The 14,298-nt window shown below is 46.3% G+C and overlaps 1 protein-coding gene and 1 pseudogene across 1 annotated transcript; one reads left to right on the top strand and one right to left on the bottom strand.

Moving 5' to 3' along the window:
• Positions 1-6: 6 nt before the first annotated feature.
• LOC123440876 lies at positions 7-1,357 on the bottom strand (annotated as a pseudogene).
• Positions 1,358-4,104: 2,747 nt separating this feature from the next.
• Positions 4,105-13,663, top strand: LOC123442140 (DNA (cytosine-5)-methyltransferase DRM2-like). The gene is made up of 11 exons (XM_045118226.1): positions 4,105-4,418; positions 5,724-5,802; positions 6,359-6,475; positions 6,575-6,686; positions 6,764-6,807; positions 6,911-7,066; positions 8,149-8,248; positions 8,325-8,416; positions 8,507-8,684; positions 8,850-9,141; positions 13,414-13,663. Exons 1-11 carry the CDS (start codon positions 4,105-4,107, stop codon positions 13,661-13,663), a joined length of 1,734 nt encoding a protein of 577 aa, XP_044974161.1.
• The last annotated feature ends 635 nt before the right edge of the window (positions 13,664-14,298 follow it).

Here is a 14,298-nt window from a genome sequence, read left to right as displayed (position 1 = left end):
CATTCGCCGGGCGAACAAGAGAAAAAGACTCAACAACGCCTTACGAAGTCGGCCACGACGGCGAGCTCCTTGGCGGCGGTCTCGCAGTCGGGTTTGCGCAAGAAGTAGACATGCCCGTCGCCCTTAGTCTCGTAGAACTCGAGCTCGCCGCCCCACCCGGACTTGACCCCCGCCGCGTAGGCGCACGACCTCTCCACGAACCAGCAGTATTCGGCCGTGGCGACGAGCACACGGACGCACCCGAGCTGGCTCAAATCCTCCGGCGACGCCGCGGGGTTGATGTACGGGTGATCGAGGCCGAGCTTACCGCCGCAGGCAACATGCCACACCTGGTCAATGCCGCCGCGGAGGGCGGCGTCGGTGGGCTCCCCGCCGACCGGTTCTTTTCCCCAGAAGTAGGTGTGCAGTAGCGCGATGCCGCTGACCTTGTCGCCGTATCCCTCGATGCGTTCCTTCCGCAGCCTGACGGCCGTGCGGTGCGCCATGTTGGCCCCGGCGCTGTCGCCGGCGAGGACGACGGGGACGCGTCGCCGTGCGCGGCGAGCCAGGGCTCGGCGCCGCCCGGCCGGCACGAGGAGACGACGGCCTTGAGGGCCGCGAAGGCGTCCTCGTAGGCGGCTGGAACAGGGTGCTCCAGGGCGAGGCGGTAGTCGACGGAGACGACGACGGCGGGGGCCGCGGCGGCGAGGGAGGCGGCGTACTTGTGGTAGAGCGGGGAGGCAGCGGTGTGGATCATGAACGCGCCGCCGTGGAAGAACACGACCACAGGGAGCTTCTTGCCGGGCTCCGCCGCGACGGCGGCGGGGAGGTAGAGGCGGGCAGATATGTTTGCGGCCGGGTCGAGGACGACGTCCTTGGAGGAGACGCCGTTGGCTGGGTCACCGCACGGGGAGGGAGGCACGGTGTCGGTGCCGTTCAAGCGCACGACGCGGCCGCTCTTGTGCACACGCACGACGGCGGGTATCTCGTACTCGATCTCGGAGCCGGGGTCGTCCATGGCTGGCGTTGCGGCCGTCGGCAGCGACATTTGGCTCGAGATCACGGCGCTTGAGGCCGTGATCCGAATCTGCAAGAGCAATGCGGCAAGCGGGGCGTCGAGGAACACATGCACATCATTGGTCCACCCATCGCCGCGTCCACGGTTCACCGATGCTTACTTTAAAAAGAGCAATGCTACATCTACGTATGCTGCTTCTCCTGCGAGGAAGAGGAGGAATAGAAGGGAAACTGAACTCTCTCGAGGAAGGGGGGCGGTGCTGCGTGCGTGCGTGCGTTAGTGGGTTTGTTGTCAACTGTCATGTTGATCGTACGAGGTGCGGTATTGAACCGGTTTATAGAGGGTTGGAAAAAAATCGGTGAAAGGGTCGCCTGGTTTATGGAAGGATGAATAAAAATCGGTGAAAGGGTTAGCTCTAGCGACGGGGGGTCTGTCGTGGTCGAACCATCACGACGACGGCAGATCCCCTTTAATAGTAGAGATATAGCTGTGGCGGGTTCCTAGATGCGTCCGCCACATCTAGACTCGTCTTTTGTGTTCCCCCCAAACCACCCTTTTCCTCCTCGCAAAAAGTCAGTTTCAAAATCCTAGATTATTCCCCGCCGTCGCCCTTGAACACCTTTCCTTGCCGCCGTCGCTTCCCTCCTCCCATGTCGCGTCCTCCTACTTTGCATCCATCGTCGTCGCAAGCCGTGGTGTCTCCATCTTGCTGCCGCGGCCCTGCCCTAAACCCTAGTTGGGAACCTTCTCGACCGTGCCCCCTCAATACCGGGAACCTCGTCTGCCTCGCCCCCTTGTTGTTGGGGCCCTCCTCTGTCGCGGCCAGCTCATCATCGTGTCCTTCTAGTTGCCAAGCCTCTCCTTGACCTCCACACCCACACCATGCATTCCACCGACAGAAGTGGGGGCGTGACACCTCCGCCTTTTACCGACTCTTAAACCTCTGAGGCTGCTACTCATCTGTCCTCTGCCTTGTGCTAAAGCAGTGCACACGTAAACTAGCCGAAAAATGTCTTCTATTTTGAGATGGTGGTAGTAACATATTGTTTCTTTTTATTATTGATTTACTTACCATAAATTAAGTAGTACAAAATAACTTCATAGCTGCACTTGTAGCTTTTCATTTTCCTGAAACGTTGAAAAAATGTGATAAGTTAATTCGACAAACCTAAATTAAATACCATCAAACCTCCATGGCCTCCAAGTCACTTGCATTTTATAGTCACGCCTTTCGAATTTTTCATTATCTTACAAATATCAAACATATTACATCCTTTATAATGGTACTTACCAATATCAACAACTTGGTCGAAATGGGTGAACATTTGATGGTTCGTAAATTGTTAATGCAAATGAAAAGTTTAGGTCCAATGTCATCCAATATTTTGAATAATTATCCCGGTCTTGCGAATGATGCGCACGCACTTTTCACAAGAGACACGAGAATCGGTAAATCAGCCCAGACCTATTTTGGGCTTTCACCTGGGCTTCCAAGATAGAGTATTTTCTCTGATTAGAATATTTTAATTGCCCTAAAAGGCTTGCTTGTGCGTCCGATGGATTCAGCCAAAACAATTTACATAATTTGTATAGCCTTTTATTGTATACATGTCTTTGTGTACCAATATTCATATACATATTTAATTGGAGTACTCCAACAATACAGGGCTTCAAAAGAGTATTGAAAATTGTGAAACATTGATAATTTTTCTGTTTTACGAGAGATTTCAAACATTGATAAACATTGATAACCTACCTGTGGCTGACTGGTGGCTGCCGTGGGTCTGTGCGGTGCGGCCGTACCCTAGCTGCGCCTCTCGGTCTCACGATCTCAAAAGACTATACATGTCTGCAGGGGCAGAAGTCTCGATCATTCACAGGTTTATGGCCCACGGGCATGGCCACATGGCCCATTATTCAATCGGCAGTAACTACCTCTCAGCCCAAAACCTTAAATTATCTTTAAAAAAAATCCTTAAATTATGCTGGCTAATACTAGAGTTTATATATATGTATCTGAACGTTCTCGCAAATATATATATACACACGTGTTAGGATGACAGTTTAGGCATGGAATTTGCCAAACCACGACAGATAGCTGGCTTCGCCTCTGGACCGGACCCCAGAGATGGTTGATGCTCGAAGCGCTCTCACGTAAATAGTTGACGCTCATGCTGGGACTAGTAACTACTCCCTCCGTTTCTAAATATAAGACCTTTTAGAGATTGCACTATAAACTACATGATGTATATAGACATATTTTAGAGTATAGATTCACTCATTTTGCTCTGTATGCAGTCTTTTAGTGGAATCTCTAAAAGGTCTTATATTTTGTAGGTTGATCGGAACGGGGAAGCAGGTGAGCAGAGCGAACATTTTATTGGTCTCTATACAAGAGCGGGGAATCCTCGACTAAAAGTTCTCATAAAACTCGCCTTTTCTTTTACGCCGCGAAGGTGAATATGTTGAAAGCAACGATTGACGAACGATCACAAAAGAACACGAGGAGACGAATTTTACCGGACGACAAACGCCTGCGGCCGGCGAAGGACGCCCTCCCGGCGACGAACGCCGCGACCTTTTCTTTCCTATATTCGGCTCGGCTCAGCTTACAAGAGTACAAATGGGTTTTTTTTATACCAGACTAACACCGGTGCCCATACACACACGACGCTGCTCGCATGCCACGATCCGCTTGGCCTGGTCCGCGCCCCACACGCGCACGTCGCGGACCTACCCCAACACAAGGCCAACGGCCTCTCCCACAACCTTGGCCAACGGCCTAGCCACTACATCTCTACTATTAAAAGCACGAGAGAACAGATCCAACTCATCATCTCAGTCATCTAATTACATCATCAACGATCAAGATACGTTGTTAACGAAACTAAACAATTTTCGTTAGCGCTAATCGCCCACCCCCACGTCGTCTCGCGGTTATCTCCCGCTCGCCCACCTCCTCCCGGTCCCCCGCTCGCCCACCTCGCCCCGCTCTTAGCGCCTCCTCCCGGTCGCTCCGCCCGCGCGCCTCGCCCGGCCGACCGCGCCGCCCCCTCGCCCCGCCCGCCCGCGCCGCCCTCTCGCCCTGCACCCCGTGCGCCCCGTCCATGCCGCCCCCTCGCCCCGCCCGCGCCGCCCCCTCGCCCTGCCCGCCCGCGCCGCCCCCGCGCCCCGCCCGCCTGTGCCGCCCGCTCGCCCTGTACCCCGTGCGCCTCGCCCATGCCGTCCGCTCGCCTCGCTCGCCCCTACACCTCTCGCGGCCGGTGCGCGCCTCCTCCTGCCCGAGCTGCAGCAGCCCGCGGCTCGTCCGCCCCCACCTCCGGACAGCCTCCACTGGCGTCTCCTCCTCGCCCAGCCGCAGAGGCCCGCGGCATCTTCGCCCTCCTCCTCCGACGGACCACCATCGACGCGCGAGCACAAGGTTCGTTCCTTCCTTCCATTGTGGGATATAGGGTAAACATACATCGAGGTTGGTTCTCACTGACTTTGGTCGTGGAACAAGGTTCGTTCCTTCGGTTGTGGGATAGGTAAACAGACATCCAGGTCGGTCTGACTTGGGTCGTCGAACTAGGTGTAGCAGTAAGAGCGATGGACTCGGGGAAGAAAAACTGAGTGTTAGCTACAAAGAAATTAGGAGAAAGGAAAGGGTAATGGGTACTATAGTATAATTAGAAAAGACAAATAATTAGAATTAGGGTGCAAAGAGGGGCAACCAAATGTGCAAATGATCAACTTTCTCTTCCATTAATCCTGTTAAACTTCTCATTCGGTGCACACAGCTCTGCTTGATTTGAGTGCCATGGATATTATTATGTTACCGTCCTTTTTTATATATATACAAAGGCTCATTTTTAATCGAGGAGTTGGGTGCTTTAGGTGATACAGGAACAGGTGTGTTGATTATACCAGACAGAAGGAAATGGGGAAATGAGTAAGGCTGAGAACATGTTCTCGCTTCTTAATCTGGATGACGAAGATGATGGAGGGAATGATAGCTAAGTGACCCAAACATCTTCTACCAGCGTAGAAGAAACTGCTGCGAGCAAACCTGGTTGGTACATTTCTTCTAGGATGAAGCTCCAAAGTATTAGATTACTTCAATTTTGTTCCTTTTTTCTGCATAGAGAATCGAACTTTCAGTTGAAGCAGTTAGTTCCTTTGTAGTTTACCTTGGTTCACTGAGCATGTTTTAACCCGTATTGAACAAATTACTGCTTAGCTACTATTGCCAAGAACATAACCACCTTATGACGTGATACTACCTCCCTGGGCTCAATTAATGTTCTGTTTTATGGCCATTCACTGTTTAATTTCCTGGAGTGGGAATATGCCTCTACTATTAAAGGGCAATATGTCGTTGTGATGGTTCGACCTCCTTCACCTCCTTCATACGTGCTCCCTCCCACCTCCTTATCTTCCATCGAAGGAAAAAAGCAGCCGCACTTCCTAAAACTGTCATCACACCACGTCCCACGTCTCGTCTCTCCCGAACCCCTCGCCCCCGATCTCGTCTCTCTCCCGAGTAAAATCGCCCCCGCTTTTGCTCGCCTCATCTGATCGGAAGTCTCATCCCTTCTGCCCGTCGTGAAGAGAGATAAGAGAGAGGGACGAGCGCAGCCGCGGTGATGGCCATTCTCCTCTTCCCCATCCATTCTCCTCATCACCTGATCCCATCACAATCATCAAGGGAGCCTCACGCGAGCTGTCGTGTCTTTCCTGCCTGCAGGCACCACACGATGCGTAGTCCAGCGCTCATGCATCTGCACGGTTCATTTGAACTGCAGACACTGTTGTTTATCCATTTGGTAAAAGCATCAAAATGGTACTGCAGTAGTGCTTGTTTAGTTAATCTTACTCTAGGCATGATAATGGCAATCCTGATCAATCTGCTTACCTTTTCAGTATTACCTACTTGATCACTTTAGTTTGCTCCATCATGATTTGTAAATACTATGCACGTCGTGTCATACTACCCAGCGAACTATCCTTCCCACTATCTGAAACATAGCACATACTTTGGTTACTTAGACATCCCCAAAACTACAAATCAAACTGTTTTTCATTGCACTGATGTATATTTTCCGGGCATTAGCTTAATTTCTTCTTGTGACAGTCGTCGAGGGGAGTTTTTTCAATAAAAATATGTTTTTTCCTTCTTCCCTTTGGACGCATTTTGAACTCTAAAGTCAAATGCAGTTGCACTGATTTCATGGCGGAGATTTCAGTTGTGGTATCTTATGGTTGTTGTGGGCTTGTGGCATGATAAAATTATTGTTCTCTCGCACCAATTTATTCTAGATAATTGCTTTTCTTTTGGTTTGCTTTCAATATTAATCGAGTTGTGCTTAACTCATATCACAGGGCTGGACCAGTGATAGTGATGACAATGACAAGTTCGAGTGGGACAGTGATGGTGAGGTTGAGCCCTCATTGACTCCGACCATGAGGAACTTCGATGCTCCTGGCCCATCCACGCTCGTAAGTCAGATATAAGTTTTGTATTTCAGCGCAAGAGCTATCCATGATTTGTTATAATTATGGTCATGGTGTCATATTTATTCATGTAACTGCCTAAAGAGTTCCAAGGGGTGGATCAACGGGGAAGCACCGCCTACTTCTTTGATCGAGGGATTTGTGGCAATGGGCTTCCCAAAAGAGATGGTCGTGAGGAGTATTAAGGAGATTGGTAATATAAAAGTAATCAGTTCCATTTTATTTATCATGTTTGTGTTAGTACCTTTTTTTAACGCCTTCTGATTTCACGACATAGTGATGCAGATGCGTTGCTCGAGCTACTCCTCACGTATAAGGTATTTGACTATTTATATCCATGTGCTTTATTACTGAATTTATTCGGTAGCACTCTTGATTCATGCAAAGGGTCGTTTATTCCGATTGAGATGTGAAATGCAGGCACTAGGTGATGATGATGCAGTGGGCAATCACTCTACTTCTGGCTGCAACCCACCTATTGTTGAAGATGACAATGATCTTGATTTTGAGAACTGGGATGGTGACTATGATGCTGGTGGTAGAGAGTCAAGCTCTGATGATTCTGGTGGTGAGGAAGTTGCTTAATTATCTTCAGTTCAGTAGCCAGGAATTATTTCATCATATGTATGTTGATATTTGTGAAATCTTTGCTATGCACACCTTGAGCACCCCTGGTACTTACTGCTTGGGGATTTCATCAATGTAGTAGCATTTCGTCTTGAAGTTTGAGCTCTTGATTTTTTACATAGAATTTTCACCATGTTAAAATTTTATCTTATAAGAGCGTAATATAAGGAGTGAGTTTTATAACGTTAGACAATACCTCCCACAGGGCAATCAAACAAACTGGAAAACAGTAGAAACTGAGCGTATTGTTGTCGTGCTTGTTTGTGATTTTCATGAATCAGGAAATTTATTTCTGTTAGACACAATTCGTTTTCTCTTCAGTTCTTATGCGTTTGAATATCAGTAACATGGCTTACAACTTGTGGATTTATGTTGCTACAAGCAAATTATATTACAGCTGCTTGAGCCAAGAGAAGATATTACACATGCTACAGCTGCTTTAACCTGCAGAAATCTAAATTCATGCAACGGTTATGGTTTTTGATGTATTTTGTAGTCCAAAATATAGTTTACAATCATATTGAGCTCAGAAGAGTTCGGAAAAAACAGAAGCTAAACTTGAATGCTCAATATTCCCTCCGTCCCAAAATTCTTGTCTTAGATTTGTTTAGATATGGATGTATGTAGTCACATTTTAGTATTAAGATACATCCATTTTTAGACAAACTTAAGACAAGAAATTTGGGATGGAGGTAGTACTATAGAAAGAAGCAAGAATATAGCTAGACCTAAATAATTCTATCCTGCACTGTTGTAAAGTTTGTGCTGCAACCCAGCTCCTTGCTTCTCCATAAAGGTGGGTTGAAAACTAGCATGCAGGTTGGGACAAACGAGGCCTTTAAGATTTAAATGGCAATAGTTCAAGATTCTTCTTTTGACTTTCAGCTACGCAAAATGATCATAATGCTGGAAAAGAACATCACTTACCACATTAGTTGCATCAAACTGCCCTCCAAGACCAACCTCAGGAAAGCAACATCTACCTGTTAGATCTGACATCTAATCTCGGCTTTTGTCGTATCTTTGTGCAGGATTTTCTACGAGAGATGTCAGAGAAGGACGAGAAGATAAAATCATTGCGAGGCATGGGCTTTTCTGAAGATGAAGCAAACATGACAATTCTGATATGTGGTATGCCCCCGTTTGACCGTCATTCTTTCATGGTCAAGGGATCTTATGCTATATACTTCTGTTTGAATTTTCCTAGGCATGGATGCTGATATTTCTGTATTGGTTGACTCAATTACTGCATCACAAGTTGAAGAAGCTTGTCACTCTAGAAACTTATCGGACCGTCAGGTAACTTGTGGTTTGATGTGCATTTGAATAGGAAAATGATTTCGCTCTTTTAGTTTGTTGAAGGACACTGGAATCTGTGTACACTGGCAGGTTACAGCTGGATGCTTCGATTCCTTTGGAGGGATAAAGAGAAATAGATTGACTGAAGAGAGCAAGAAAAAGAGGAAGAGATATGGAGGTGGAGCACAAGGGAATCGACCTTCCTTGGATGGCAGCGATGAGGAACCAATGCCTCTCCCAAATCCAATGATTGGGTTTAACCTTCCTGGTTGGGGACTATCAATGACCCGAGTGCTTCCTGAACTGGCTATTGGACCACCTTATTTCTACTATGAAAATGTGGCCCGAGCTCCAAAAGGTGTATGGGCGAAAATTTCAAGATTTCTGTTTGACATTCAACCAGAGTTTGTGGATTCTCTTCATCTGTGTGCAGCTGCCAGGAAAAGGGGCTACATCCACAATTTGCCAACTGAGAACAGATCGCCGATTCTCCCTCTGCCTCCAAAGACCATATTTGAGGCATTCCCTCATTACAAGAAGTGGTGGCCATCCTGGGACCAGAGGACGCACCTCAATTGCTTGCAAACATGTATGGCAAGTGCAAAGGAAACAGAACGGATCCAGCAGGCTCTTTCAAGCTCAGGCAATCCACCACCTCAAAGTGTGCAGAAATATGTCAGGTGTCAGTGCTCAAAATGGAATCTTCCGGGGACGAATGATAAAAAGTTACAATTTTTTTAGTAACAAAAATTACATGATAATAAGTGCGTTGCACGTGCAAGCTTACTAGTCACAACTAACACAAGCATGCCCGTCTAGCTAGCTCTCCATGCATGCACATCAGTCTAGTTAGCTGATGAGATGCACACGCGCACGAACGCCGCCAAACTCGCACTAGACCTAGTCATGTACACGCAGGCCACCACGGAGGCGTGGCTTATTTCTAACAGAATACGAAGCTGCTACACAATGAACGAGTCGAAATGTCCTCGACTTCACCAATTACTCTCAAAATGCAGCGACCCCGGCTCTGACGCCAGTATTGACCCTGAGAGAATGAATATGTGGTTGCACAGCGGCTGCGCCGACCATGCAAAATAAGAGTGGCCCCAGACGTCGCTCATAACGACGAGAGATTTCAATGTCCAGCAATGGATCGTTCCCGGATGCCTCATAATCCAAGCAGCAAAGTACATATCAAATTTCTCGTTATTGGGCTTTCGCTCTTCATCTAGTATTCTAACTACGGTGAAACTATTCCGGAGAGTTACAACAACTAGGGAATGGTAAGCAGCCCACAAGCATGCCAACCGAATATATTGTACTAAGGCAAGATCCATTGCTCTTAAATAAGGAAAATTTGGTGGTTGCATTTGGTATCCATCCAACAAACGTCAAAACCGTATCTATTGAACCAGGCTGGATCCTGTTAGGTTGATCTCTTCCGCGTGGGCCCAACGGCCCACCGGGCCCTTGATCTATGCGCCCTGATCAGGGGCGCCTAACCCGTTATGGTTGGTGGGCCCCTGTGACCTGTGCTATATATAAAGTGATGGGGGCCGGGGCGCACGGTACGAGGTTCACCGCGCCGGCAGACTCCCCACCTAAATCCCCTTCCGATCTAGGGTTTGCGCAGTGCTCACGGGAAGCACCACCCACGACCACACCTCCTCCCTCACGCCACCGACGACTACACCGGCACCAATGGCCGGAGCAGGGAGTTCATCGGGCTCGGGATTAGGTGAGTACATGGTAACTCCGGATCTATCTATGCCTAGTCGATCTACGGCTTCAACAGATCCCACTATCCTTGTACTTTGATTCAACGTTCTCTGGATGCCCCTGGCCTAAGCAGAACAGTTATATTTTGAATGACATGTGATACAAGATAACGTGTGAATCGAAGCTAGTCAAAATAAAACGTATGTTTAGCGCTTCACATTCATATGCTGTGAAATGAATTAAAGCCGTGTAAATTAGAAGTAATACAAAAACAGTACAACAATATCGATTTGGCGACAATTCAGCTGTTAGACCTCAAAGTATGCCTAACGACAAGACCAAGTGTTGTATTCTATGGCTTCACCTTTTTGTATTGCATGAACAATAAATTTAGACGATGGGTTGATGACATGTGTTAAGACTTTTATGCTCATCTAGATCTTATAAGAGTGAGGTTAATATGAATGGTACTTTAGCTAGTAGGTTGGTAAGACATTCAATTTGAGATATCTTGACTCTAAAACCATACTAAAGATCTTAATACATCATCAACCAGTTTACACATACCAGATAATGTACTTAGTGGCATGCATACACTTGTGAAACCTCATCAGAATCTAAATATTTTCTTAACAGGTCTAAGCACTAGATTGACATACTTGGACGGCCATTGCAACTAGTAATATATGCCGGCAATGTCAGTGGTCCATAGACTAGAAAGTACAAGGAGGAAACAGAGCCATATCTAGATGATGAAGAGGTACTCCCTCCGTTCCTTGATATAAGGTGTACATATTTTTGAAAAAATAATCCGAAATATAAGGTGTATTGCGTTTCACCACTCCTTTGGATATTTGTTTTAGGGATTTTATAACATTTCCTTATATCAGGCAAGCTCCTCTATTTTCTGATGTCAATTAGTCAGGTGTAATCTCATCCAAAACTTGTGAAATTTTCCCTCCACCTCCGTTCTTTAATTTCTGTGCCAAAAACTATACACCTTATATTTAGGAATGGAGGGAGCAGTTAAATCTTGTAGGAAAGAAATCAGTTCTCACTTTTGCTCCTTCGGCACATCACTGGTCTTGCGACTATTCAGGTCAGGTTAGAGAAGGTAGCTGAGTAGTTCTCCAACAGCCATTCAACAAGTCTGCTGCATGTTCAGAACAGTTTCAATCTTGCTGCAGAGTGAGTCGTTGCCATCTGCAACATTGTAACTGCAGTGACCGAGAGGACCCCTTTGTCACCTGAGTGATCCCTCTGCTAGATACAGTCATTCAGTTTCCCTACTCCGTTTTTGAATTGTATCCCATGAGCATGAACACCCAATAGTTGAGCTTTGCCACTTGCAAAATTGTAATGTACGGAATCTGAACCATGTACCAGCTGATTGCTCCTGGATGCCTCCTAGTCCAAGCAACAATGCAAGTATCGTATTTCCCGTAATTGGGACTTATTTCTTTATCAAGAGTATCATCTATGGGCAACTATTCTCACAAAAGATATGACAAGTAGGTGGTATGATAAACATACTACATGCATATAGAGTGAAAATATTGAGCTAAGGCAAGATATCGTTTTTAAAAAAAAAAGGGTGCGCGGGATGGAGTGCCATGTGATTGCGTTAGATATCCATCCACCACACATTAAAATATTTTCATAAGAAAGAACTCGAATCTCGCCATCCATGTGTTTCAATTAATTCCAACAGTCTGTTCTCTACATCTGGTGGAAGCTGAGGAGCTATATTTTAATGAAAACCAAAGCTACTGATATGAGTAGATGATTACGTTAGAGCTTACTGCATGATATTCATATGGTATAATGTAGATTAAACAAAGGTCAAGTGTTCTTTTTTTGGGTTAAGTGTTAACTATATATGAGTCACTAGAAAGTAAAACAAGACATTCTTAAAACAATTGAGCATGTATAGCTCAAAGGATAACAAGTAAAATAAGATATTCTTATACCGATTGAGCTTGTAGAGCTCAAAGGATACACCAACTCACCCGCAAAAAAAAATCATACACCGCCTGCAAGATCAAGTGTTGCATACCCTATAGGATGAATTATTGAATTGCATAAATCAAAACTTTAAGAAGGGTGGACCATATGTGTTAATACATTAAGCTCATTTATTAGTTCTAAATATACTAGTGTATCTACCATCTGCCTATACCTCCATACCTTATACTAATTAGAGACCATCTACTCCCTTCATCCCATATTATAAGAGCGATTTCAACACTACACCAGTGTAAAAGATGCTTTTATATCATGGTACAGAGGGAGTACAATTTAATTACCATGTTAAATGGAAATTATGAGCCAGTCATCTGGGGGACTGAGTTCTTATGATGGAGATTAACCAATGTAATTTTTGCTTAATTGTGTGCTTAATTCGGCCACACAAAATAACCCTTAAGGCCCACGTTCCTTTCATCATTGTTGTACAAAAGAATCCCTTTGCCTTAAGGTTGTCTAAAACAAAAAGGCCTTTCATCATGGTTGCTCAGAAAAAAGAAGCAGTTCACCCGTATCCGTTAGCTAGTGTCACATTTACCGATTTACATGGAGTCACACGGTTCACACCGCTCAAAGAAAAAGACCCAAATAATTAATCTCCCCACTCAAAATCACAAAACATATAAAAGGCTATAAAGTGAAGCTCCTGGGAAACAATTTATTAGGTAAGCGATGATATTTACTCCCTCCGTTTCTTTTTAGTCTGCATATAAGGTTTGGTCAAAGTCAAGCTTTGTAAAGTTTGACTAACTTTATATTAAAAATATATCAACATTCACAACATGAAATCAATATTATCAGATGCACCACGAGATGTATTTTCATACTATATAATTTTAATATAGTATATATTCATATTTTTGATATAAATTTGATCAAACTTTATGTTGTTTGACTTTGATCAAATCTTATACGCGGAGTAAAAAGAAACGGAGGGAGTACAAAAGATTACTGTAAACTTTTCAATAATAAGTTGTGCATGCAAATCCAGCGCAGACGAACAACCAACCCTGTGGCCAACTTCCGCCTGCACGCCTGAGGCCTAATGGGTTTCAACCATAGTTTTAAATAGCCCGCTATAGCCCCGCTATAGCCTTGCTATAGCCTTTTCAACAAGATGTCGTTAAATGGTATCATGTACAAATATACCGCTATAGCCCGCTATAGCTGATTTAGAGGCTCACCGCTATTTGCCGTAGCCCGCTATTTAAAACTGATGTGCCTCAGTCACTACTCCAACCACATGGCAGCCACAAGCCCCACGGCCGGCACCCTCTCTTGCATTCGCATCCTGGGCACATCACCTCCAACGCCATGTATCTCAGCGTGTGGCAGGAGTATGAGATCAAGAAAGCCAAGACAAACATTACGAGCGCTTGGTGCCAACTCGGTCTCGACAAGGAGAGATTCTGTGTCGACAAGAGCGCAAGAAAGGAGGAGATGGGGCAGAGGGAGGAGAAGATCAGGGGGTGTCTGGAGGAGATTGAGTCGGAGGAGTAGGATATTGAGTCCAAGGAGCATGAGCTTCTAGAGCTTCAAGCGAGAGGAGCGGAGCTCACTCAGTGCGAGAAGCATCTTGAGGAGCGGGAGTCAGCTCTGCTCAAGGACCACGAGGAGAGGGAGGATCTCACTCAGCAGGAGAAGGCAGTGGAGAAGTCGCTGGAGAAGCTTTGGGCGAGGAACACGGAGCTTGAGGAGGGGGAGGACTAGAAGGCATGGGAGAAGGAGCTCAACGAGCGGGAGGAGCATCACTCGAAGCTGGAGAAGGAGGGGCAAGCCGATCTGTGTTCAGAGGTCAAGGTAAAGGAGCTCCAGGAACATCTGGTATTCGGCTGACCCGTGTTTCCCAACTCGTACCCTCGGAATACATACCGCTGGAAGTGGAGGCTGCTATGCAAATGTCGTCACCGAGTAGTCTTTAGACACATCGACCCCTGTTCCATATAGAATACGGGTAGTCAGCACGCAGGGGCCGCGTCGGCCTTGTAACAAAAGCGCAGCCAAACACACCCAAGCTCAGGCGAAAGAATTTTGACAGGCAGCTGATTGTTCCTGGATGACTCCCAATCCAAACAGTACAACACGTATCCAACTTGTCACGATTGCTATTTCTCTCTCTGCCGACGAACACGAGC

Source organism: Hordeum vulgare, chromosome 3H, assembly GCF_904849725.1.
Source record: "Hordeum vulgare subsp. vulgare chromosome 3H, MorexV3_pseudomolecules_assembly, whole genome shotgun sequence".
NCBI lineage: Eukaryota > Viridiplantae > Streptophyta > Magnoliopsida > Poales > Poaceae > Hordeum > Hordeum vulgare.
This window is presented reverse-complemented; position numbering and strand designations above follow the sequence as displayed.

Coding starts and splice junctions, on each gene's coding strand:
- LOC123442140 (XM_045118226.1), top strand. CDS start 4,105: ATGCCGCCCCCTCGCCCCGCCCGCGCCGCCCCCTCGCCCTGCCCGCCC. Junction 8,249..8,324: donor CATGACAATTCTGATATGTG/GTATGCCCCCGT, acceptor GAATTTTCCTAG/GCATGGATGCTGATATTTCT. Junction 8,685..8,849: donor GATTGGGTTTAACCTTCCTG/GTTGGGGACTAT, acceptor ATCTGTGTGCAG/CTGCCAGGAAAAGGGGCTAC.